The following is a 27,964-nucleotide window of genomic DNA, read 5'->3' as shown; positions in this document are numbered from 1 at the left end:
GCAATGGCTGGGAAACAAATCATCCTGACCTTTGGATTTGCTTTCTTGTGTCTTAACTGAGGGTTCAGAGTTAACTCTTCAATTGACAGAGTCTGGGTTGCCAGACACATAAATATTCTGCATGATCTCACTCCTTCCTCCCTCCCGTACCCCATTATCAACAAGGGAAATTATTCTCCAGCTTGATATCTTTGCCACATGCCAGAAGACTTGGCATTCTTTGTAAATATTTAAGAAATCTGGGTCAAAAGTACCTACTGGATTATACTGATTTGTCAACCACTGGAACTTTCTAGCTCTGTGAAACCCACCAATGTAATGCTACACCCTTCAGTTCACAGTTCCTCAGATGAGGTCCAAGACAGACAAATGCCAGGATAAAGTTCCTTGAAGTTCTGGTGGATGGGATGATTACTAATATTTCAACTCAATAGCAAGATTAAAAAAAAAAAAAAGCTGCTTAACAAATGAGCAAAGAATCTGGATAGGCATTTTCCCAAGGAAGACATATAATTAACAGATACATGAAAAGATGTCCAGCATCACTAATCATCAGAGGAATGCAAATCAAAATCACAATGAAATATAACCAGTAAGAATGATTATTATGGAAAGCAGAGGAGATAACAAAGCATTGGTGGGTATGTAAATTGGTACTTCATTACTGAAAACAGTACCGATATCCCTCAAAACATTTAAAGGGGAACTACCATATTATCCAGCAGTGCTTCTGCTGGGCATATACATACAGGAAGTGAAACCAGCATCTCATAAAGATATCTATACTCCCATATCTGTGTGGCATTTCTCATGATGGTGAAGATATGGAAATAACCTATACATCAGAAATTGTGGTATATACAGACGCTCCTCAACTCAGGATGCATTTACATTCTGATGAATTTTTTGTAAGTACACCTAATCTACCAAATATCATAGCTTAACCTAGCCTACTTTAAACATGTTCAGAACACTTATATTAGCTGATGGTTGGGCAAAATCATCTAACATAAAGCTTATTTTATAATTAAGTATCATGCATCTCACATAATTTATTGATTACTGTAAAAGGTGCTGGCCAAAATAAGCCAGACCCAGAAATATTCTGCATGATCTCACATATACGAAAACCTATAAAAACATCAAATTCATGGTAATGAATTTTCATGTTGGCTGAGGTTGGATGGTGGAAGAAAAGGGGAGTTGTTTGACAAAATGAATAAGTTCTGAAGCCCTAATGTAGAGCATGGGGACCATAGTTATTAATAATTTATTATATACTTGAAATTTTCTGAGAGTAGATCTTAAGTTTTCTCAACATAAACACATGCATAAAGATAATTACAAGATGGATAATATGGATATATTTGCTTGATTGTGGTAATCATTTCACAATACATATTTGTATAAAATATCACATTGTATACCTGAAATATATATAATTTTTTGACAAGTATGCTTTAATAAATCTAGGGAGAAAACAATCTTTACAAAGTATATTTTTTGAAAAACCTAAATCCATTTCATTGTTGTCTTTTATTCTATATTACCTATACTATTTCTCTAAGTATATAAGAATTTTATGTAACTGTAATTACAGTAAATGAAATCTTATTCTAATTTTCACTTATTACATATTTATGTAGTTTTCATAATAATTAATACTTGTATGATGAAACATAATTTACTAAGTTGTTTACTTCTTATATATTTAGATCACTTTCATATTTAATATTGAAGTGACATTGCAACAAATAAACTGGTACATATATTTTTTTCTGTTTTAAAAAATTGTTTCCTTAGGTAAATCCTCAGAACTTGGATAAATGTGTCAAAGGGTATGAACATTTGTTTAGGCTCCTGGGATACAGTAGTATATTTACTTGAAAACACAGCAATAATATGTTATATCATCAACATTTGGAGTAATATTTTTGTACATACTTGTTTATTTTGGTATATTTGTTGATATTATTTATATCCTTTGCTCATTTATCAATTGAGCAATTGTTTCCACCCCCACATAAATTTATGTGAGTTCCTTATCTATTATAGCTCTTAGTTGTTTTTTACATTTGTTGAAAATATTTACCCCAGTTTATTAATTTCCTTTATTTTTGTACAGTATACATACTGGATTTGACTCGAAATATTCAAAAGATTTATAGAGCATTAAGCATTTTCTGAGATTATATGTCCTCACATAGGCTATTTTTTTATTTTGTATTAAGAAATATGTTAGGGACTAGATAGAAACTTTTAACATATAGAATAGTGATATCAATATGCCTGGCAAGGCCAAACAGATCATGTATGACACATTATATCTCTTACCCTTCATTATATGATGCAGTTGGGTGGGGGTCCTTGACAGATTTTTAAAAAATATGTTTTCTGTTTCTTGGTGTCCACTCACCTTTTTCTTATGAAGTAAATACTACATTTTAGAGAATGCAGTTAAACCCTTCATCCAGCCCCAGCCCCAGAAGATTTATATGCAGTTATTAATTAGCAACAATTTTTTAAAAGGAAGGTTCAAAGTAATGTTACATATGGGTAACTTCCTTTACACATGAGTAATCTATTATAATGTATACTTAAAAAATTTTTAAGTTGCTGAAGAAGGACAATTAAGGATAGAAGTAAAAAGTATGAAGCCTGGGTCAAGTTTAAAACATACTCTTATAATTTTAAATTTAAAACATGCTCTTATAATTTTTTAAAATAACATTACGAAACCATCTGTGGTATTGTACTTTTGTTAAGATGGAGCCACAAATAAAACTGCAAGCTTCCTAACACCCCACAGAAATAGAAAAAGGTAATCATGAAAGTCACAAGTCTCTTAATGACTAAATAAACCCCTCAAAATATCACAGCAATTCCTTGGGGAAAACACTGTTATTCTAACACTATGTATAATTGACACTAATTTTTTAAAAAAGTGTCCATATGGGTATATTTCCAAATGAGAAAGTCAACTAATCTGAATAACAAAAGAGGACAAGGTGGGATCCTCTCACTTTTGAAAACTCATCATGGCTCACATCCTTGACTGCCAATTTGCTAGTATATACAAGAAAAAGCTATGTGTAATTAATGTTATTATGAAGTTAGGAAATGCTATGTATACACAAACACATACTTATGCATTACAGGAAATTTCAATATCACAGCAAGATCACTGAGGGTGGCTTTTTTTTGGTCTAATTTGGGCTTTTTTTTTTTCCTTTGGTAGGTGGCTTACCTTTTCCCTCCTTAATTTAAAAATAAATTACATAATGTGTAATTTACATAAAATTAAATGCATCCATTTTAAGGGTATACTTAGTTAATTTTTAACAAGTGCATACAAGAACAAACACATTTCTATCACCCCACACCATTCCCTCTTGCCTCATCCCAGTTAAACTTTTCCTCCAGCCCTAGCCCCAGGAAATCATTTATTTCTTTTCTATTACTAGATATAAGTTCTGCCTAATTATTCCAGAATATCACATAGATGGCACCATATAGTATATCCTCTTTTAAGTCCGGTTTCTCTCATGCAGGATCATGTTTTTGAGATTCTTCTATATTGTTATGTGTGTCAGTGACTATTTTTATTGTTAAGTGGTATTCAGTTTTCTAGATATACTGTAATTTGTGCAGTTTATGGGCATTTGGTTGTTTTCACACTTAACTGTCATCAATAAAATTTCTGCAAACATTCTTGCACAAATCTTTGTGTGGACATGTGTTTTCTTTTCTCTTGAAATATCTTCTGAAATTGCTGGATCATAGAGTAATTATATACTTAACTTTACAAGAAATTGCCAAATGGTTTTCCAAAGTGGTTGAACCATGTAGTCCCATCAGCAGTATACAAAAGTCTGGAGTTTCTTCTGTGTTCTGATGTGTGAATTACTACAGAAAGTAGAAACAGGTTATAAATCCTTTTGCAGTCTATTGATTTTATTTCTAAAAAATTTGATTGTTTAATACATTAGCTCTTTATTTAAAAAAATAATTATTTTTTAGTTGTAGTTGGACACGATACCTTTGTTTTATTTATTTATTTTTATGTGGTGCTAAGGATCGAATCCAGGGCCTTGCATATGCTAGGCAAGCCCTCTACCACTGAGCCACAACCATAGTCCCAGCTGTTTATTTTAACAAAGAAGAAGAAAAATCAAAGGAGAGGGATATGATCTATACTATATTTTACAAACTATTTCCCAGGGAACTATAGTCCAGTTCATATCTGCATTTCTCTTCCAGTGGAGTTTTGGTACACGTGGAAGTCTGACCTTTATAATTTGCCAAACTTTGAGATAAGTTACTATGAAACCATATCACAATAATCTAGACTTTCTGGACCTTTTAAATAATAGAAAAGAAAATTATTTTTATGGCCCAGTACTCTGTAGGCAATACAGAGCAGGAAAGCACTCTGAACTAGAGATTTTGGTCCCAGTTAAAAGTTATGTGATTTGGGGGAAGCCATTTGCCTCCCTGGGCATAAGAGCTGGAGGCTTTGTCTTAAGTAACAACCTGGACGAAGTGAATTCTAAATTTTCTATGGACTCTAAAATTTTGTGACTCTAAATGTAGGCAAAAATTATTTTTAATTTAAAATATGTTCCTGCCTAAATAATACAGTAATTCATTGTTCATAAAACCAGACAAAACAACAACATAGTGTTCCATGTAGAGTTAAAATACTGTTTGATCAGTACCAAATCCATGCCCCTCTTCTTTTTCTCCTTCTTTTTCTCCCTAGAGTTCATTCCTGAGATTAAGTTTGTGTATATCCTTGCAAATTTTAAGAAATATGTATACTCAAAATTATACACACAGAGAAACTCATAATCTTGTTTGCATATTTGTTGTTTTTTACATAAATGGTACAGGGAACTGTGTCAGTGATCCCGAAGACCATCTCCAGGTTTGATAGCTATGACTTATTACAAAAAGATATAAATCAATATCAGCAAAGGAAAAAGTCACATAAGGAAAAGTATAGAGGAAATCAGAGCAAGCTTCTTAAAGTTTCTTCCAGGGCACACTTGATCTCTCCAGCAAAATATTGTGATAAAATGTGAAATACAGTCTATCAGGAATGTTGATCAGAGATTTGGTACTCAGGATTGTTATTGGTAGCTAGCTACAAAGACACCACTGCTTGGCATATACCAAGATTCCATACTCCTAGAAAGCAAGTGGGTGTTAAGAAGCATAAAACACATTGTTTGCACAGTTTAGTCACAGTGCACTCACCATGCTTACCAAAGAATTGTGAGGACACTCTTAAAATCCAATTTCTTATACACTAGCCATGGGCCAATCTCACAAGCAGGCCTATCTAAGGATAGCAGTTGGGCTGCTATGGTAACTCTTCTGCACAACAACAGAAGTTTTGGAAATTTGCTTTTTGTACTCAACAAAATGTTTTTGAGGTCTAACATACATGTGTTTATGTTATTTTCTCTTGAAAATAGAACATTAATAGGTATGTGTGTTGTTATGTGCAAGGTTTTCTCTGCTACACTAGAAATGGAACTGTTGGATCATAGAACATTTTATATATTGATGGATATGTCCATACAACCCTTTATAGTTTCTATTCATTTATGTCCCCATAACAAAGTATGTCTGTTTTGCCTTATCCTTTTTTATAACTGTTATGAAACTTTAAATTTTATAGAACACAAATGTAAAAATAGCATCTCCCTGTGATTGTAATTTGCGTATTTTGAGTGAGTCTGTCTTCATTAAAATGGCCTTTGCACAATGCCCCGTTGAATTATTCATTATTTGTAGGGATTAAAAGCAGGACCACTGGCATAAATATAATAGAGATATAAGTCCCTTTCAGTACCCAGTTTGATTTTGTCTTGGATACGCATGATTCCTAGAGTTTGGTTGCCAAGCTTCTTAAAAGAGCTGAACAAAGCTACTCTTGAGCAAATGAAAAGTTGTGATATGTCTTTATACATCTTGTTGCATTTGTATTGTCATCAGGGCTGCCATAAACTTGGTGGCTTACATACCAGAAATTTTCTCATAGTTCTAGGGGCTGAGAATCCAAGATCAAGTTGTTAGGTTTGGCTTCTGGTGGCTTTCTCCTTGTCTTGCAGATGGCTGCCTTCTTGTTGTGTCCTCACATGGTTTCTCACAAAGATACCAGTCAGATTGAGGCCCACTTCTAATGACCTTATTTTACTTAATCACCTCTTTAAAAGCCTAATCTCCAAATTCAGTCAGATTCTTATACTAGGAATTAAGGCTTCAACATGAATTTTAAGAAGGAATACAATTCAACCTGCAACAACCTAAATTCTGATAGGTAATTCAGCACAGAGGTAATTTAGCACTGTTTCCAGGAGGCATAAATGAAGAAAAATGAGATTTCAAACTACTCAGAGATAAAATCCTGGGCTACTCAGGAACTAGGAGCTCCATTTTTTCTGTAAGCTTGCCCAAAGAAGTGACAGGATAGGTAGCTTTCATTCTTTTATTCAGTAAATATGGATTGAATATCTAGGAGGTGACAGCCTCAAGAGATACAGAATTAAGCAGCAAGAACTATCTTCACCAAACCTACATTCTTTCATTCTCACCTTAATGAGACATTTGAAAAATTTCAAGATGCTTTATACTAATTACTAAAGGTGAATATGACAAAACACAAGTTTTATCTAACTTGCTGTACAAAGTTCCCATTTCCCATCTCGGCTCAGAAACTCTGATTTTATTCTTAAGATGTTTTCCCTTTTCCACTTGTGGAATTCTCAGAACACGCTTTCAAGGAGAAAGAGCAGGCAGGGGAGTTGACTGCCTTTCACACAACTATAGTTTAAATCTTAACACTTCTTCAGGTATCAGTGAAAAAGGAAAAGTAACCTTTGAACTACAGAACCTCCTATCTCTCCTTGGTACAGGCTGGATCAAAGATAGTTCCTTACACCCTTTTCCCTTCCATCGTATATTCCTAACTTTTATAGATTACCATTAAGCAGTATTCACAGATTTGAGATTATTTTCAGTGTTCATTTAAAGCTAAGTTCACTTGGTTATAGGACAAAAGGCCAGGTTTGCCAAACGTTCAATTTATATTTCTAAAAGTTGAGAACCTTTCTAAGCTCCATACAAAAAGAAGGCAAGATGTCTGATTAACAGTACTTTTAAGGTCTGGCTACTTACAGAGTTCCCGGAACAATATTCTTAGTTACATTTTTGAGACTTATTCCCAATAAATATGACCATAGTGGTTAGTAAGTGATAATTATATGAGAACTTTTTTGGCTTCACTAATGAAAGGCAGCACTAACTATAATCAGTGTCAATACATACAGTGGGAAAAACGATGTTCTTGGTAAGGGATGTAACTGATTTAATTCAGTTGTCACCTGCTTTTATTCAAGTCTAAGTACAGACATCTGTTTCAGCAACTGTGGGTACATTACAGAAATAGTAACCATAAAATTCACTCAACAGATATCTATTGACAGACAACTACACATGGCATTCAACACCAGATGCTGCGAGTGATATACAAAATAAAATCACTGTTCTCATGTTGGGTGAGGGAGCATAAGAAACTCAAACATAGAACCACAAGTAAAGATATAGAACTACAGAAAAATCACATGAGATTAAATAAGGAACTAAATGTCTACTTGTCAAATGTTTGGTATACAAATTCAGGGTTTAACTACAGTGTTTATGGTTTTCACTAAGTCCACAAAAGATTCCATTCAAACCTTCCCCCAAAGGCTGAAGAATATCACCACGGGTTGTCATTTTACAAGCTAAATATTTGCATAATCTATCAGTCAGCAATCTACATATTAGCATACAACTAGGAGAAACTTGTATATAAAAGACATATAAGAATGTTGTGCATAGCACCTCAGAGCAACAAACTGGAAGCAACCAAAATACTGTTTGATAGAATGAATTAAAATATCTGTAGCATACTCACCCAAAGGAGTATTACTCAAGAATGAAAATAAATGAGCTCCAGTAACATAATATTGAGTATGAAAGTTATGCTCCAGGAATCCAAAAACAAATGATATTCTATATAATATCTAAAAGGAAGTAAAACTGAATAACATTGCTTAAGCATATATGTCTACATAGATATTCACATGTGATAACTATAAACAAGATTTTTTAAAAACCCACAAGTGAATACCAAACACAGAATTCAAAAGGGGCACATAGGGGAGGAGCACATATAATTTACTGTTTTAATGGGCAAATAAGGATGAAACAGAAAATGGGTAGGATATAGTTATTGTTTCAGTTATTAAGGTGTTTACAATCTAATGGAAGCAATAGACACATTTATAATCTTGTGTGCTTCCCTAGACATGCTCTTATGTAACATTTACAAACAACCCAAATGACCTATACTTCATGCCTAGTTAGCTGGATAGCAGAAAACAAAATCTTTTATAAAATCTAATTTTGTATGTATATATATGTGTACACACACACACACACACACACACACGAGCGCGTGTGCACACACACATATATATTTATCTCTGGGAAATTCTGAGGTAATACTTAAACATTATGTTTCACAGATGTCCTTCTTGTCTCTTGTTACTTAAGCCTCTGATGTGACTCCCAAATGCTGTTTTTACTCCCCCTTTTTTAAAAAAATTTTATTTATTTAATTTATGTATTTATTGAGAGAGAGAGAGAGAGAGAGAGAGAGAGAGAGAGAGAGAATATGAATTTCAATATTTATTCTAGTTATCGGCGGACACAACATCTTTGTTGGTATGTGGTGCCGGGCCGCACGCATGCCAGGCGGGCTCGCTACCGTTTGAGCCACATCCCCAGCCCTTACTCCCCTGCTTCTACTTTGATCTGTGAAATCATCACAACCTCATTTCTCAATTTTCACAGTGGTAGCTGGGAACAGGTTTATAACATTAAATGAAACTTACTGATCTTTGGGATGAAGCATGAGGAAAGTAAACATAAAAATATTCATCAAAACACAAAAATAAAAAAACCCTTAAATTGGGCATGGTGGTAAACACTTGTAATCCCAGTGATTTAGGAGGCTGAGACAAGGGGATCACAAGTTCCAGGGCAGCCTCAGCAATTTAGCAAAACCTATCTCAAAATGAAAAAAATAAAAAGGACTAAAGCGCTATGGGTTCAATCCGCAGTACTAAAAACAAACAACAACAACAAAAAAAAAACAAGCTATATTTAAAGTCTACGAACCTCAGCCCTTCCACAAGGGTGCAGTTGGCCACAATGTAACAGGTGCCATCTAATTTCTTCTTAGTGGCAGGACTTTTGAGGAAATGCTCCCTTAATAGTGATCTAAAGAGAAGAAAATTCTTTACCCTCATTGGAGACTATGATTCATCTCATCTTTTGTCCCAAGGTCTGATTTAATTTTAGGAAGATTTACAGTGGTATAATTCACTTTCATAAGGGACTATTTTACCTCTGCCCACAGGAGTGTGGGTTTATTCCCAAACCATCTCAAATCAAAGACCATGGCATACTATCACGGGGCTGCGGTGCACTTCCCTGAATCTATATGATAAAGTTTTAAATAACAAGCTAGGAAGAATATTCTCTGAAAATGAGGAATGCTCCGTTTCTTCTGTAGTCCTTCATTTTCTAATCCCTGCAGGGAATTTCTCAAAGGGCAATATATACAACTGGGGAAAACAAAATTTACAGGAGAAATGCATCCTTAACACATACTTCATTCTCAAAGAATTTTACAACTGTAAGAAGATACTGTTTACAGTTCTAAAAAAGAACATTATTTCTCATTCCAAACACCTGATTTATTTTATCCCAGTTCGTTTAGGGAAAATCTGATGAACCAGGGAGACAGGCGGATTTACCTATTTGCTTAGTCAGCTTAGAAGGCAAAAATTGTTTGCACCTTTTAAAACACTTCTCTGCACCCCAGTTTTCCCCAAATTTAGGGTTCAGTTTAAACAACAGCACTTCTTGCAGCACACCCAAAACAAATGCTTTAGGTAAAAAAAAGAAGGGGGAGGGGAGGCTCAAATGTCTTTTCCAAAAAAACTCTTCTGGAATCCTTAGCTTCAATTTCGCAGCCTTTGACTTTTTCACACGTAAAGTTTTGACCTCTGGAGCGCTGTCTTTTCCCTGGTATATTGGAAACTCCTCGCGCACCAACTGATTCATTCCCCATTCCTACTAGCACAAGGTTTGGCAAAGCGTAGGCGGCCACTAATGAATGAATGAACGGATTTGTAGAAGAAAGGCGGGAAAAGATTAGTATTTTTTGGTGTGACTAGGAGAACTACAATGGTTACAAAGTAACGACAAAAACCACCCAAACTTGGACAGATGCCCACTTTCAGCGGGTTCTCAAAACTAGACCAGAACTGCCCACTACGCCCCGCCCACGGGCGACAGACGGGAAATACAAGCTGTCAGGAAAACCGGAAGTGCCCGGTCACGCCTTGCGCATGCGTGTATCCGTTAGCTCGCGCTTCCTACAACCGGTCATCCAGTGAGGAAGCCTGGGCGCCTGGGCCCAAGCTGCCGGGTAGTCTTTGGCCCCGCGTCCCTCGCCCCCGCGCATGCGTTATGAGTTGAGCCTCTCGCGCTGAGGCGGGGCGAAAGGACGGATTTTATTTTCTTGTTCCCGCCCCTCTTCTTCCCCCACCTGCCACGTACAAGGCCGGAGCTCTCGCTAGGCTAGTTGGGTCTGTGCGATTGGCTGGGGCTCGCAGCAGTCTGCGAGCTAGGTGCGGCGGCCGCGGAGGGCTACCGAGCGGGTCCTGTCTGCACCCTCCCTGAGACGCCCAGAGCCGGTCTGCGGCGGTGGCCTCGCATCGGTCCGTCCACGGAGTCCCGCGCAAAGGCTACGGCCTTGTAAGCTGGTACGGCCGCAAGTGCCGGGGGTGCGGCCGCGCTCTCTTGAGAAGTCCCGGGGACGAGGAAGTGCTGGAGGGCCTCTCTGGAACCCACCGGCGCGGGGCGGGCGGCCCACTGGGGCCGTGGGAGAGGGCTAGAGCGAGCGAGGAGGGCTGACGGGACCTCGCGGGGGCTGGGAGGTCGCGGAGGGGGAGGGGTGACGAGGCCGCTGTTCTTGGTGGCTGGGAAGTGGGCGTAGGGTTCTGGGGGGCGTTCGGACCAGAGTGTCTAGGCAATTCCGTGTGGCTCCCGGAGGTCGAATTGCCGGAGATCGCTATGCGAGCCTTTGGGAGCCCTGGAGTGGTGGGTGCCTAACTCGAGGGGGTTGGAAGGGTGAGAAGGGTGGAGAGGCACCTGTGGGAATAATTTGATTGGGGTCATAGAAGAGGAACCTCATTCTTTGGCTATCAGTCCTTAAGCGCGGAGTGGAGGCCCAGCCTGGTTTTTATAATGATGACAGCTAACTTTTAAGAGTTTGCTTCTCTGGGTACTGAGTATTTTAGATGCTTGATGCTATCTAATCACGAGAACCCATTCAAACTTATTCCCGTTTTGCATATGATGAAAGTGAACCTTCGAGAAGGATTTAAAGTCTCAAAGCTAATAGTGCGGATCTTTATTATTAACATTACCTCTGGTCAGGCAGCATTTTAGGCCTCTTGCATTCTTTTGGAATAATCAAAGGTTTATTTGCTGTGGGGTTTCTTGAAGGAAATTGCACCCTCAGGAGGTACCTAAACTGCTGCCTCTGAATTTGAGCAGTGGTGGGGTCAGTGGATCCAGCTGTTTGGCCATTGAACCTAGATTCTAGTGCAAGAGGCAGGCCTTTTATTTTTTGGGGGCACATCAGTTTATTCCCAGAACTCAAAAAAGTGCTTCTGGTGAAGTATTATGCGTGTTAGTGGAGACACAGCTCAGAGGTGGTGGGGCAGGGATAAGATAAAAGAAATTGTTGTAGGGATCTTAACAGCAGTTCTAGGAACTAGTTGTTCATATGGATCTTTACGTTGCTAGAGAAAGAGTACCAGAATTCTGCTGTTGTATAAACATGTGTGAATGGGATTTTCCCTCAGAGAAAAATCTACTCTTGTGATAGTTGTGTGTTTTTCCAGAGGTAACTGCATAAATGGGGAACAGCCTTAGGAAAGAAGCATTGGTTCTTGGCTGCAGAGAATTTACAATTGATGAGAAACACCAAAAGTGAATTTGCTGGTAAACATGGCAGATACAGAGTATATGTGACTCAAGTTTTTAGGTCATTGGAACTGAGCATTCCCACTTCCATCAGTAGGACATACTATCTAGTGTATGTGATGTTGAAATTTTTCTTAATATGATGTAGGGAGTCACTTTTAGCTACATAAGGCACACTGTGAAGGTCTGACATAAGAATTGATCTAATATTATAGTTTTTTTTCCTCGAAGTCTTTTATCAGAACTTTATTTACCCATTCATCTTTTTGTGAAGGGAACAGAAGCAATTCTTAGAGTACCTTTTACATGTCAGGCACTATTCTAGGTGCTGCCAGGAATAGATAATACCATCACACTGAAGCACTGGCCCCTCACCTTATTACTGGTTTACACATCCTGTGGAAATACATTAATTTATTTCATGATCCTCTCAGCCTGTCAGTGCAAACACAATGGAATATTTACCATCTTGCCAAAGTGCTTATACTTCAGAGGTATTCAGTAAATGTTTCCTTAATGCACAGGACAAATTTTGCTACAGGTGAAGAGCAAGTTGTATGGAGGTTTCAGTTCATCACGGTTTTTGTGAGAAGTTCATTGTGAAATGGGAAGATAATAAACTAACCATATTCTTATTTTGTATTAGGACAAGCATGATGTTCAGATGGCGGAACACAGTTCACTTTGTACTGCACTGACCTTGGAGTGTTATATTTAGTTTTAATGCCCCATTTCATTAAAGATTTATTAATAAAATGTGACCTGGACAGAGGATGATGAAGGAATCTAGAGTATTCATTTAAGGAATAGGTGAAAGGACCATGAACTTTTATATAAGCAATATTGGGACATGTAATCTTCATGAAACAATTTAGGATTCTAGAAAACTTGATTTCAAGTATTTGAAGGATTTATGTGTTGAGAGGGTTTGAATGGTTTTACACATGCACCGAAAGGACACAGTAATTGCAGAGAAATGTGATAATGTTAATAATGAATTTGAAATATGATAATGTTAATTAAATAATGAATTTAAGTAGAGGGAAAGCTGCCAGTAGTAAAACTGGAGGTTAAAGTCAAAATGTGGAGGTTGTAAGTCAGACGACTTAAACAGCTTTGAGAGATAATTTGGGGCAGGAACAGTAGTTGATGCTAAGAAAACGCTTAGTGATCTTATTTTAACATATTCAGGAATATCTTGGCCTTGAGAAAATGAGAAATTGACACATTATTTGCTTATAGTACTTTGTTCATGATTATACAGTAATCATTTATTAGAGATCTTGGATGATATTTTGAATTTAGAATCACAAAGTCATTATAGGATGATGATTTTGAATAACTTGACATAACATGAAAATAAAACCTAGGAAATGGGAAAATTATGTAGCAAGCTAGTATTTAATGGTTACTTCTAATAATGTCTTCTTAAAACAGTTTAATACACCCACTCTGATTTGGGGGTGGGGTGGATATGGAATATGTAGTACAATAGTGGATAGTCTTGTTGGAAGACTTAGAAGGGTATCACTTATTTGCCCTTTCTCCTCAAGTTCCCAAAATAGAGGGAAATTAGAATACTCATGAGACCTTTCTTATTTAAAAGAGAAAAATTTGATTTTTCACACATGCTTTTCTCTTCAAGATTAGCATTAAAAGTTAAGGCCAATATAATTTGAAGCCAGTATTTATTTTTTCCTTATTTAACAAGTCTTGAATAATTACTGTGTGCTAGGTACTTTTTTAGGGTCTGGATATATGGCACACATACTATGTACTGTACTTCTTACTTTCTAGTGGAAAAGACAATAAAAAAGATAATTTTTAATGTCTGAAAGTGGTAATGCTTTGAAGAAAAATAAGATAGGGTACTAAGATAGGGGGTGGGGAGTCATTTTAAATTAGATGGTTAGGGAAGACTTCTGAGAAGATGACATTTGATGAGGGTTCCGAATCATAAGGGATATGAAAAGAGTTCAAGGCAAAAGGAGTAGCAAGTTGCAAAGCCTTGAGTGGAAAGGAAGAACTTAAAGCATTGGTGTAGCAGGGGTGTATGAGGGAAAGAGGTACAAAATGAGATTAAATAGTTGGTCAAGGACCAGAGGCTAGATCGTGACTTTGTAGATTTTGTTTTTTAAGACAGAAATCTGTTGGAAGATTTAGAGGACACTGACGTTAGATTTTATTTCACAGACTAATTGATGTGTTAAAAATAGATTAAAAATGGGCAAAATGGAAAAGGAGACAGATCAGGTAAGGAGTCTTTTGCAATGATTTAACCAAAAAATGTTGGTGTCTTGGATCACATTGTTAGCAGTGAACATACTGAAGTGGTTGGATTCCAGAGACATTTCTTAAAGGGTAGTAGTAACAAGATTTGTAGTTCGGCTATAAGGTGTGAGAAAAATGAGGAACCAAGACTTTTTTATCTTGAATAACTGGAAGATAGTTGTTGTCACTAACAAATGGGGAAAAGTAACTCTAGGAAACAGATTTTAAGTGGATGACCAGCAATTAACTTTTGGACATGTTAGAAATTTAAATGGTATTTTTAGATATGCAGTTAAATATGTGGTTAAAATAATAGGAGACAAAATAATACAACTTATTATATATGTAATACAGTTTTTGCCAGACATTTTAACATGAACATGTTAACAGTGGGATAGTAAATCACTTTTGAAGGCCAAATTTCTTATATTCTAATAGTGTCTCTATTTTTAACTTTTCAGATATGTTCTATTGTATAATCATCAAAATCATTTTTATCAGTCTTTCCTTAGAGTTATATAAGAACATCCTGGAGTCCACCATGAATGGACAGTTGGACCTAAGTGGGAAGCTAATTATCAAAGCTCAACTTGGGGAGGATATTCGAAGAATTCCCATTCATAATGAAGATATTACTTATGATGAATTAGTGCTAATGATGCAACGAGTTTTCAGAGGAAAACTTCTAAGTAATGATGAAGTTACAATAAAGTATAAAGATGAAGGTAAGAGTGTTTTTAAGGCAGTTTTTGAAAATAAGTATGTCTTCATTTGCCCATCTTTTTTATTGGACTACCCCCCCCCCCCATGATATTTGAATGGCCATTTTCTTATATAAGTAGTATAAGTTAAAAATAGCTAAGTTATTTATTATTAGAAGGGAGTTTTAAGTGTTAGAACACTTTCATATGCTGTTCTACAAATTTTTTTATTTTCTTCTTTCTGGCCAGTTTTGACTTCCTTTTTATTTTTAAAACCAAATTTCTACTTGTATTTCCCCAAGTGAAAGAGATATCAGTAGATATTGAATTTAAAAGAATTTAATGGTTAATTAATTAAGTATGGGAGAACTGGTTTCAACAAATGTGTTTATTGCAGAAATTTTCAAGAATGTGTAATATGCTGATGTACATTGTCATTTAATAGAATGTTATGTTCCCTGACTGATTTTACCACAAAACTATTTTTATGGAGATGGATTTTACACGAGAAATGTTTGATCAAACATGCAGTGGAATTATAGCAGTAGAATATTATTTATTTCCTATTCTTTAACCAGCCTTCTTTTTAAATCACTTATGGAAATTTGTTTTGTTGGTGGTTTGGTATGTTTTTTAATCACTGAACTTATTTGTAGAGTTTTTCATCTTGAGCTCAGCATTTGGCATCTTTTTTGAAATACTCTTATCTCTTACTTTCTCTGAAACTGTGATTATTCTGGTTTTCTTTTTATCACAAATAGCTGCTTCTTTATGAGGATTTTCTTAAGGTAATGCCAGCTACTATAATAGAAATATTAAAATCTCAGTGGGTCCACACTGAAGAAATCATTTAGGGACCCAGACTGACAGAAGCTCTGTTATTTTTTTATTTTGAAAAAGCTCCATTATCTTTAACACATGGCTTACAAAAATCATCAAAATCAAAAATTAACATCCAGCAGGCAGATGGATGAAGAAAGAGTGTGAAGGGATATTACTTGCTAGGCATCAAGGTGATATATAACTTCTACATTGGTCCAAACCCAGTCAGATGGCTTTGGTGAGATTCAGGTGGAAAATGTTGTCCCTGGCTGAGCAGCCACTTTGTAAAATTTGCCTTATGGAGAAGGAGTGTAAAATCAACTGATAATCAACTAAGCTGGCCATGTAGTTACAGGCACAATTCTCCCTTCTTGTGACATATGATCTAAGAGCACCCTAGCTAATTTTTGAGAATTACTCATGTTTAGGAACAATAAAGGAGGTATTTCGTCCTTTTCTTTTGTCTAGTAATCTCATCAACTCAAAATACACTGCTTTTTACCCCTGTGACTTCCAAATGTATGACGTAAATTGATCAGTTATTTTTTCTTTCTTGACTTTACAATTCACAATTTTAATAGTTGTCTTTTAACCTAAGATGCTTTGCTTTGCCTCAAACTTAGCATATCTTAAAATGACCTTACTGATTGGCTTTCTCTTATATTTCCTATTTTCATGTCAGTAAACTTTTCCTATAAAAGATCAGATAATATTATAGTTTTGTGGATCACATAAGGCCCCTTCTCATCATCACAGCCATTTTTTTAACTTAAAAAACTTAAAAAAAAACTTAAAAATCTAAAAACTATGGGGCTGGGGCTATAGCTCAGTGGTAGAGCGCTTGCCTCACACATGTGAGGCACTGGGTTCAATTCTCAGTGCCACATAAAAATAAATAAATATGTTGTGTCCATCTATAAATAAAAAAAAATATATTTTAAAAAAATCTGAAAACCAATCTTAGTTCACAGTCCTGTAAAAACAGCGATGGATCCATTGGGTCAAATTGTAGATTGCTCGTTGTTGAAGTGTGTCATCCTTATTTGGCTACCAAATTATATATATATTTTTTTCACGTGTTTCTGAAGTGTTCTGAATCATTCAGATTTGTGTTTCATAGTCTGTGTTGGGCTCTAGAGTGAAGGGACTGCTCAGGTAGATTCTACTATTAGATATTCTGTTTCTGTTGTGTGATTCAGTAAAGGAAAAAGACAAAATTATAGGAAATTTTCTTCTTTTACATCTATATTTTCTTAAAATGCATTTATGAGTCAAGTCTTTCAGAGCTGTATGTTGGACGAATATGTGATAGGAATTAGGTTTAGTTATAAAGAGCTAAAATAACTATAGAGTGCTCGGTTATGGCTTTTATTGCCATCTTAGTCCAAAATAAAGCTATGTAGTCCATTTAAGATTGGTGCAGAAGAGCATTCCTGGAGTGGCCTCTTGGCCTTCACCAGATAAAAATTCCCACCCAACTGTGTGAAGATGCACTGTAAAAGGCCCCTGATCAACTCCTTGTCTGTCCCTGCTTTTCTGTTCTTGCTCTTTGTAGGGAATTTTTTTTCCCCCCTAGTCCTTTGAAAGCTTTGAAACATGCAGTTGATATGCTAATTATAGTATTCTTTATCCCTGAGATTCTAGGGGATTTCACAGTCTTCATTATGTGCTATTTTTTGTATATATAAATTTTTTTTTTCTGGGGAAAGTTGATACTTTTAGTATCAAAATGGTCACTAACCTGAAAGACTCTACTGTTCATTCATTAACAATTCTTCAAGAACTCTGAGTTATTGTTATATATGACTTCTCTCCATTTGCTTGTGTCAGTGTGTTTTATTTAGAATTAAGAATAGATTCTTGAGAATCCTTACTACTTTCATTTTTGATAAATATATTTAAAGTTTTCAAAATGGAAAGATTTTGGCTAAATCAATAATTCACACTATTGCTACCATAAATTTAGTGACTAGTAAAATTTAATACATGTATTAACTCAGCAACATTTTCTCATGAGGATATGATAAATTCTTTGCTTGTAAGAGTAATAAGAAAAGTTGATTTAGTATTTTTTTAAACAATTCACATTTGTCAGATGATTCTTTAATGTTTGTTTTAAGGTTTTTCTAGGAGATTCTAATTATGTTCTGCAATATACATTTTGAATTTAAATTTTCATATGTCCCAGTTTATTCCTGTTAACAAATCTGAAACTTGTATGTTTTGTTTTGTTTTTTAATTTCAGATGGAGATCTTATAACAATTTTTGATAGTTCTGACCTTTCCTTTGCTATTCAGTGTAGTAGGATACTGAAACTGACATTATTTGGTGAGTGGTAAACTTTTTAATATTTTTATTGAAATCTTTTGTCTTTTTTCCTTTCTAAAGGCTTTTTTTTTTTCTTTTAAAGGCTCAGAATTAAATGACAATGTAGTCAAAAAGTGCTTATATCAGTTTTCATTTAAGGAGTAGTTTTGAATTACTTGACGTTTTCTTATGTTTTAAGTTTAATTCAGTAAGAACAGTTTTGAAATCAAATACAACTTATATATCCTTAGCTATGTTGGAATTTTTGAGTTCTTAGACCGCTTGTATTTGGGGAAGATTCACAGAAAGTCAATACATTCTGCATCTACTTTGTTATTCTAAGTAGTAATGCATGCCTTTTAGTTAAATGTATCACATTAAAAATAATTGCAGTGTTAAAACTTCCTGTGGGTTCTTTAAGAATTTATTTTTTTAATTTTATTATTATTTTTTATTAGTTGTTCAAGACAGTACAATGATCTTGACATACATTTGATTCAAATAGGGTATGAATTCTCATTTTTCCACGTGTACAGATTGCAGGATCACATTGGTTATACATCCATGTGTATACACACAGCAGTCCTAGTGTCAGTTGTATTCTGCTGCCCTCCCTATCCCCCCTCCCCTCCCATCCCTATTATCTACCCATACTACTGTGACACTTATCTCTCTCTCTCTCTCTTTTTCCCTTCCCTTCCCCCTCACACCATCGTATATGTTTAAGAATTTATAATTATCTTTCTCTATAACAGAGCATGTTTTTACGTATTTTCAGGGCTTAATATATAATATAAGCCAATACTTTTGATCTTATTTTTCAAGTATTATTTAAAGACTAAAGATAGTACTGATAATAACAAATACAGACTAATTTTAATCTTTTAGATCTAGATTTGCAAGGTGAAATACTTAATGGACAAGATAGAAATGGTTGGTTACAGAGTTAAAGTAGGAGCATTATTATTTGAAAAATAAGGTGTACACTTTTTTTGGATGCTTTATCATTTACTTTTTCAAATATGTTATATTGAACTTTAGAGTTTCATGAGAGATGGGCATGCCTGATTGATTTAAGTTTATCTGTTTTTATTTCCACATAGGAAAAATGAACAAGAATCAGATTTTAAATGTTAATAGTAAAAACTATTAAAAATTTTTTAAAAAATAAAACCTATCTTTTCTCAATATCAAATGTAAAATACTTAACCACTGTTAGCCAAGTATAAGATAGTCTAGATAACTGGAACCCACCTTGCTAGAAGCACTCACATGGTAGGTATAAACTATACCAACTATATTTTATTGAATTATGCAACTTGGCTTGTCCAGGAAAGTAAGGGAAATATCCAGGGACCAAAAAAATAAATGAAACTAAAAAACAGGGCCTGAATACCAAACACTGATTTAAGTTGGAATATTCTTGGTGGTAATCGTGAAGATGTTAGCATAATCTTAAGATTTTGTCATTTGGTGTCTAAATGTGGTAAGTTCTGGATCCTGTATAGCCCCCTCAATGGGCTATATTCTCAAAAAGAATATTGTAGAAAATAAATATCTTCCTTGATAAAGGAAAGATCAAGGAAGCTTAACATATGCTGGGCTATCAGGGTTAGGAGGGCTGGGTTTAAGTTTAAACTACCCATGTAGTTTGGAATCTCTCAAGCCTAGATTTAAAAACAAAACAAAACAAAAACAAAGGCAGAAATCTCTCTGAAGGGGCATATGAGTCTTAAGTCACATGTTTCTCACAGATGGGTTTTAGTATTAAAAATTGTAAGACACAAGAACCATTTCATATAAGGAATAAACAGTGGCTATAACTAATAGAATTAGACTTCTAAAAACTTGAATTAATAGAAATGACAGTCTATAAAATATATGTTAACAGTTATTAAAGGGGCTTGGGCTGTAGCTCAGTGGCAGAGCGCTTGCCTAGCATGTGTGAAACATTGGGTTCCGTCCTCAGCATCGCATGAAAATAAACAAAGACTTGCTGTCCATCTACAACCACAACTTTTTTTATTTTAAAATTATTATATACATAAGGAATAAAAATGTAAGAGCAAGGTACTATGAAAAAGAACAAATAGATTCTTAAAAAGAACTTAAGGTAACTTTTTAGAAATTGTCTTTGACGTTGAATTCTAAGTAATAGGTTAAACAGCTGATTAGTCATGGTGAAAAAGAGAATTTGGACGTCAAAAGGAAGCCAAAAGAAATCGTAATAAAACAGAAAAACAGATGTGGAGAATATGAAATAGAAGTTGAGAATGAGAAAGTCAAGGATATTTCCATTAAGAATTTTAAAAAGGAGAGAGTGGGGGGTGTGGACATATATGAAGAGGTAGTGACTAAAGAAGTTTTCAAGATTACATAAAAGATATAAACCTTTATGTATAAATGTGGATGTAAAACCAATGTGACCCTGCAATCTGTACACGTGGTAAAAATAAGAATTCATAACCCACTTGAATCAAATGTATGAAATATGATATGTCAAGATCATTGTAATGTTTTGAGCAACCAATAAAAGGAAAAAAAGATATAAACCTTTAGATTCAGAAGGCAGAGTGAATCCGAAGCAAGATAAGTAAAAATAAATCCCCACAAGATATTGTTATGAAACTGTAATATACATAAAATAAAGAAATTATAAAAGTATCCAGCAAGAATACTCAACTATGAAGCAATTAGACTGTTAGTAAATTTTTATTCATAGTAGTAACAGAAACTAGAAGACAGAAATAACATCTTCAAATGGTTAAGAATAACTAGAAAAGTAGCATTCCACAGTCTGCTAAACTTCAGGATGAAGGGGAAATAACATTTTCAAACAAAGGTAGAATCTACCATTCAGAGGCCCTTGTTAGAAGAATTTTTAAAATTGGGTTTCAGTGAAAAGGAAATGACTCTGTGGCAAGCTGTGTTGATTACAAAAAACAGTAATATTTTAGGAATACAAAAACAATATGATTAACATATATGGGCGAAGATGTGGGGGGAAAAGATTGCTGATGGGAAAGCAAATGGGTGCAACCATATTGGAGAGCACTATGAAGGAAAATTTCTCAAAATACTTGGAACCACCATTTGACCCAGTTATCCCACTCCTTGGTTTGTATCCAAAGGATTTAAAATCAGCATACTACAATGACACAGCCACATCAATGTTTATAGCAGCTCAATTCACTGTAGCTAAGCTATGGAACCAACCTAGGTACCCTTCAGCAGATGAATGAATAAAGAAAATGTGGTATATATACACAATGGAATGTTACTCAACCATAAAGAAGAATAAAATTATGGCATTTGCTAGAAACTGGAGAATTTCATGCTAATCAAAATAAGCTAATTCCCAGAAACCAAAGGCCGAATATTCTCTCTGATATGTGGATGCTAACACACAATGCAGGGGTGGGAGGTAGAAGTTTATTAGTTTAGACAAAGAGGAATGAAGGGAAGGGAGGGTATAAAGGAATAGAAAAGATAGTAGAATGAATTGAACATAACTTTCCTATATTCACATATGAATATATGACCAGTGAAACTTCCCATCATGTACAATTGTAAGAATGGGATCCTAATTAGAATAAGTTATAGTTCATGTGTGTATAATATGTCAAAAAACACTCTACTGTCATATATATTTAAAAAGAACAAATTAAAAAATGGAAAAAGAAATAAATAAAAACACTCTGGCACTTAAAAGAAAGAAAAGTGGAAGGAAACTCAAAGCATGGTGTCTGCAAGCCAAGAGGAGACATCCCTCAGTTTAATCTTGGGATGGCCCATGAAGACCCTGTTGTCCTGGGCTAACCAAATCCCTGACTCTGACCAAATTGCTGTAAACAGCTACAAGGACACATTCAGCCCTTGGGCTTTAGACCTTTGCCCTCCATCTACAGTGTCTCCTCTGCTTCCTCCACACTCAAATCCTATTCCTCTTTATGAAGCTTGGGCAAATCCCAGCTTGTCCTTGAAACTTTGCCCCCAATTCCCTGACTACATTTATCCTTTGCTTTTTATAAATACCATGGATTATATTCTTCAAAAACTTTTTTATTTATTATTATTTATTCCCCAGCAATACAGTATAGTATCATCTGTTCCTTAAGTCCTTGGTGGAATACTTGATTCAATTTCTTTAATGTTAATTGGATAATCAAACTTTGTATTTCTTAAAACACTCTGTACATTAAATTTATCTAAAAATTGTCAAGGTCATCTGAATTTTTAATTGAAATAAAGTTATTCAGAGTATTCACAGTAAATGTTTATTTATTTTTAGTTAAACCTCTTTTCATTTCTAATATTGCTTATGAAGTTTGCCAGTTATATCTTCATAGCTGCTAATCCTGACAATTCTGGTAAGATATAGATTAGTGTGCTCCAGACAGAGACCACTAGGAACGCCTCTGTAGTTGAACAAAGTTGGGTTTATTGACTTACAACAGTAAGGGAAAATGACTACCAGGGAAAACAATAAGGTGTTCCAGTGTATGTTAGAACTAATTTTTGTAGGGTTTGGGTTTCTGTTAAGTGACTTTGGATAAGGTTCTGTAAGTAGGGCTTTGTTCTGTATTGAATACCAAGAGGAAGCAGCAGGGGTTCTATGATTATCTTACTACATCTAAATGCAAGCAATGGATCTTACTTAATCTTATGTAGAAGGTGGGAGGGAGGAAGGACTTGAGGTTAAGGCTGCAATTGGTAAAAGCAGTAGCAATTATTCATTGGCCTGATTATGGAGTGCCCCTTCCCCCCATTTGATGTATCATGGTCAGAGTGGTCTTAGCTAATGTTGATGTTCTTTGAAAATATACATGTTCAACAGGGAAACACCACAGTCTATCTGTGAGTGCCAGGTCAGCTTCTAGTAGCACTAAGGCCTATCTTACTGTACCAGGCCAGTTTCTGATTTTATGAATTGCTTTTTTTCTTCTTAGATATTGGAGGAAAATCAGTAATCCCCAATGAAAGCTATTAATAAATTGATATAGGTAGAAGATTGTATTGAATTTCCTTGTAACAGGAAGTTTGTGAATTATCGATGGATTATATTCTGAAAGCTTACAGGTTCTTTGATACTTGAAACATTTAACAAAGAATATCTCTGCACCTTTATTTCCACATAGATATTCTTTTTTAAATTAGATGCTTCAGAAGTTTGTGCGTATGTACTGTCAATGCTTAAGACATTTTAGTTTATTTTAATTTTTGAACTCTTGCCTTGGTTTTTCATTCAGAGCCTTTTTAGTTTTTCTTTTTTCTTTTTAAAAAAATCACCACAATGGTGACAGTTTTTATAACTAATGAGGTTTTCAGCTTTTTTTTTTAATCTGCTGAAAGTCATTTGGGCTAAATTATCAGTCATGTTGAACATTTATGCATAGAGTAAGATGTTTTTGTATTTCAAGAATATTAAATAATGTTAAATATAATTTTGACTACATAATTTCTGTTCAAAGCAATATCAGTTAAATTTAACAATTTCTATTAAAATAGAGCTTTCTGTAGCTCTGCTTAATTTTATTAGAGTTGAATTTTCTCATAAACTTTTTTGCAAGTAGTCGTAAGCCATTGGTCTGACATCAAGAAAGGATGATCATGTTTCTTTTTTTGAAAAACTAAGTTATTAACAATAAAGAATTCTTTCGTTAAAAAAAATCATTCAACTGATGTCAATACATATATTGTTTTTGTTTTAAAAGGTAAAACAAAATTATTTTCCCTTATTGCATGTTCTGTTGATGCACTTCTTAAAGAACATCTTCTGACTTTAAACAAATTAATGCTTTTATTTTAGTTAATGGCCAACCAAGACCCCTCGAATCAAGTCAGGTAAAATATCTCCGTCGAGAACTGATAGAACTTAGGAATAAAGTGAATCGCTTATTGGATAGCTTGGAACCACCTGGAGAACCAGGACCTTCCACCAATATTCCTGAAAATGGTAAAGCATGAATCCATTTTATTCTGATTAACTGTTTTTGTATCTTTTTGCACATATTAAAAAAAAAACAAAAAACACAAACTTCTCTGCTATTAATAGAATGGCATCCTTACTGCCACTCTTTCTTGTTCTTGCTTCTGCTTTTGTATAGTGTTCATATCTGTGTTCCCAAAGCTACCTATTCATCAAGCTTACCAGGAAGTTGTATTTTACCACATGGATCACATAGACCTACAGTGGATGGGGGAGGTAGGGTGGGAGGGTGCATGGTGAGGGTAGGAACTACAATCTGATTTTTAAAATGCTCTCTGGATGATTCTTTTACAGCTAGTCTTAGACTTATGGGTTTATGTCATAGGTCAGTTTTCAAATTTTTTTGATTCATGAACCTTTTTAGTATAGTAGATAATTAATGAATGTTAGGAATTGAAATCATTTCAAGAGTTTTATGTAGAATATGAACTAGTTTCAAATAAAAATGTTAGCATATTAAAATAATTTATTTTAAGCACAGTTTTTAATTATAAGAAGAAAAACAATTAGTTTTTACAGATGACATGGACAGTTTATATTAAGATAAAGTAAGAGTTATTGGACAAATTTGGAACTGACATAATTTTGGGACCAAATGTATTTTAAAATGCACACTGAAATTTAAGCTTGTGTTATTATTTGAAAGTAGATTTTTAAAAACTACTTCACCTCAATTTCTGTTTAAGATTCTTAGGTATTGCACTTTCAAAAGACTGATTTTTTTTTAAAATAATTTTTTTGTATTTATAATTTTCAAATGTTTATATTATGAAATACTAGTTTTCTTTAGTCTGGATGACTGCATAATAGGGGAAAAATAGAAAACCATTTCTGTGGAAAAGCGGAAAGTACAATTTTGATTTTCACATTATTCTGTTTTTTGCCTCTAAATAATTTTGGAGGTTTGGTTTTCTCCTTTCTTGGGATTATGCTGCCGCTGAGCTATACCCCAGCCCCTTCCCCCACAGCTCCCCCTTTAATTAGAGATGCATTTTCTGCTTTTTCCCCTCTTCCTCTCTTAGCCATGTGGAATTGTGTTAATAGTATATGTCAATAAATATTTGGGGATGGATTAGTAATATCCATCACCCAAATCTGTTTCAGAACATATTAGAGATTTGCTGAAATATTGTTTTGAGATTCTCCTGGTCTCTCTTATGAAGAAAGCTTTTGTTTTTCAGGTCAAATGGTCTTCTCATTCTGAACTCTACTTTTCCAAATTAAAAAGTTTCAATTTTAGATCAAAGAGCTAAAGAAAAAACTTTAGGCCATTTTCCCAGAAGAATTAATAGATGCTAACATAGCAGTTGAATATAATTTAGAGGGTATAACCACCTGTTGAATATTGTAAAACACATTCAGAGTTCAATCAGTATAGCCAGTACACTGTAGTAATTTCCTACAGTGGTAAAAGAATTATATACTTTTTGGTTTATACAAAACCTTTATCTTCTTGCCTGTTTCTTGCTACTTTATCTAATAGTTTTTTTTTTTTTATCAATTCTTTGTTATTGTATTTTTATATGTTATTAACTGTTCACCTATGTTAATATATAAGATTTTAAAATTGTTTTCTTCCTCTGCATCTTGAAATTTAGGCTATATATTGTTCTTTGTGTGGGCATCTTCTAGGTATTGTGTCTAGTTTGATTTTTCTGATGATAAAATATAGAAAAGTAATATGGTCTGTTTTAGAGATGGTTATAATTTATTTTTTGGTTTTTCTTTTAGAGTTAGTAGGTTAACTTACTTCTTGGCTACTGGCTTCTATGAAAGGTCATGTCAAAGCTCTGAGAACATATACCAATTTAATAATCTCCTCCTTAAGAAAATAGCATAAATAAACTAAAAAAAAAACCTATATAAGACACATGAAAGTATAGCATAAAAAACAAAACTGCCAGTCAGCTATCAGTACTATTCAGAGCCTTTTGACTTACCCTCACTGAGAAACATGTGGCCACCTGTGGTCTTCAGGGTTGTACCTCTGCAGTAGTTTTGGACTTTTGTTTTCCTCTGTGAGGCAAATGATGTATATGTGAGATACTAGATTGACTTGTTGTAGTTCTTCAGCTAATGAAACAAGTAATAGCTTAGTGGACATATTGTGTGTTTTCTAATGGATTTAGTTTGGGATAGGTGAAAAGAGGCGTAACTAATAAAACATAGTAGTGATGTGGAGGGAAATATTTTAAGACTGATATCTTATGCTTTTAGGATTAGAGATGGGAAATTGGTGAGAAAGGTAGATAACTGGTAGACATTTTAAAGGAGTCCTTACAGCAGTTTTTTTTTTTTTTTTTAACTCCCAGAAAGTTAGGAAATGTTAGAACCACCTGGAATGGCAGTTATTCTGAATGAAAGCTGCATGCCAATGTGTGCTGAGATTGCTTATATAATGCTTAATAATACTAAAATTTTTTATAAGATTAATTTTTAATTGATCCTGGGGAATCTAATAACTGATGTTCATTTACTTGTTTGGTGACAAAAAATTGATAGTTGTTACCTGTTAATTGAGTAAGTGGTTAACAACATTCTTTTTGACTACTTGTTTATGTTGTTGTTGTCCTTTTTTTTTTTTTTAATGTTTCTTGACCTTAGATTACTATTTGTAAAACACAAGTTATTCTTGAAAGTCTTTTCTTTCACAATGTAGAAGTATAGGTGCTTAGTGAACACCTTACTATTCATACAAGAAAAACATGGTTTTAAATATAACCTGCTTAAAATATTTAGAAATTTATTTTTTTCTGATTCTTTTTTAAAAAGACATTTTATTATGGGAAACATTTAAATATGTATAAAAGTAGACACAATTTATAATAAATCACATGGACCCATATTCACTTTGAACAATTATCAGCTCAGTGTTGTGTCATTTGTACTCCTACTCATTTCCACTCCTGCTGTATTACTTTGAAAAAAGATTCCAAACACATCATTTCATCTGTAAATATTTTGATAAGTAATTAGTAAATATTAAAATAAGTAACAGAAGTATTTTATGTGCTGTTTACATAAGATTAAGCATGAATTTTGGTCTTGTAACTTAATAATGGAATAATACATAATAGAATAGAAATAAAACATAAAAGTTGATATTATAATTTTAGTTAAACTTCTTATCCTTTTACCAAATAAACCATTAATTACTATAACTTATTTCCTGAGTGCCCAGTATGTATGTGATACTAAAATATAGGTCCCAGGACTTCTTCATTTGCTGATTCATTTGCTTATTTCCCTAATAAGCATTAGAAAAGGAGGTACATAATGATTTTTTGGAAAAATTGTTATTGATCTTGCATCTTTTTTTTGCTCTTTTCCTCAGTATTTTAAAAATAAAAACGTAAGTATGAAGAAAACAGTAAAATGATATATAATTCTGTATTCAGAGATATTTTTAGCATTATACACAATATCCATGCACATACATATTTACCTGTCTTGTATTTTTAGGCTTTTTGAGAATAGATAAGATGGAAATAGCTGTTTTTCTTCCTTTATTCTTCCTGCAGATACTGTGGATGGTAGGGAAGAAAAGCCTGCTGCTTCTGATTCTTCTGGAAAACAGTCTACTCAGGTTATGGCAGCAAGTATGTCAGCTTTTGATCCTTTGAAAAACCAAGATGAAATCAATAAAAATGTAATGTCAGCATTTGGTTTAACAGATGATCAGGTTTCAGGTAAGTTAGTTTTACTTCTCTCTCATCCTCCATCTCCTTCTTCTTTTCTACCCTCCCTTTTGTTTTT

General features: G+C 34.3%; 1 protein-coding gene across 3 annotated transcripts in view; it reads left to right on the top strand.

The window, feature by feature from the left end:
• The first annotated feature begins 10,534 nt into the window (after positions 1-10,534).
• Tfg (trafficking from ER to golgi regulator) overlaps positions 10,535-27,964 on the top strand; it is a 36,575-nt gene continuing 19,145 nt past the window's right edge. Inside the window, exons 1-5 of one of the 3 annotated variants that reach the window (XM_076868374.1) lie at positions 10,535-10,881; positions 14,890-15,113; positions 18,157-18,240; positions 24,029-24,175; positions 27,730-27,897. In XM_076868374.1, the coding sequence (XP_076724489.1) occupies positions 14,930-15,113; positions 18,157-18,240; positions 24,029-24,175; positions 27,730-27,897 (583 nt within the window). In that variant the 5' untranslated portion in view covers positions 10,535-10,881; positions 14,890-14,929. Of the gene's footprint in view, positions 10,890-14,889; positions 15,114-18,156; positions 18,241-24,028; positions 24,176-27,729; positions 27,898-27,964 lie in introns of all 3 variants that reach the window. The other 2 variants (XM_076868373.1, XM_076868375.1) reach the window with 2 other exon arrangements.

This window comes from Callospermophilus lateralis, chromosome 10, assembly GCF_048772815.1.
Source record: "Callospermophilus lateralis isolate mCalLat2 chromosome 10, mCalLat2.hap1, whole genome shotgun sequence".
NCBI lineage: Eukaryota > Metazoa > Chordata > Mammalia > Rodentia > Sciuridae > Callospermophilus > Callospermophilus lateralis.
This window is presented reverse-complemented; position numbering and strand designations above follow the sequence as displayed.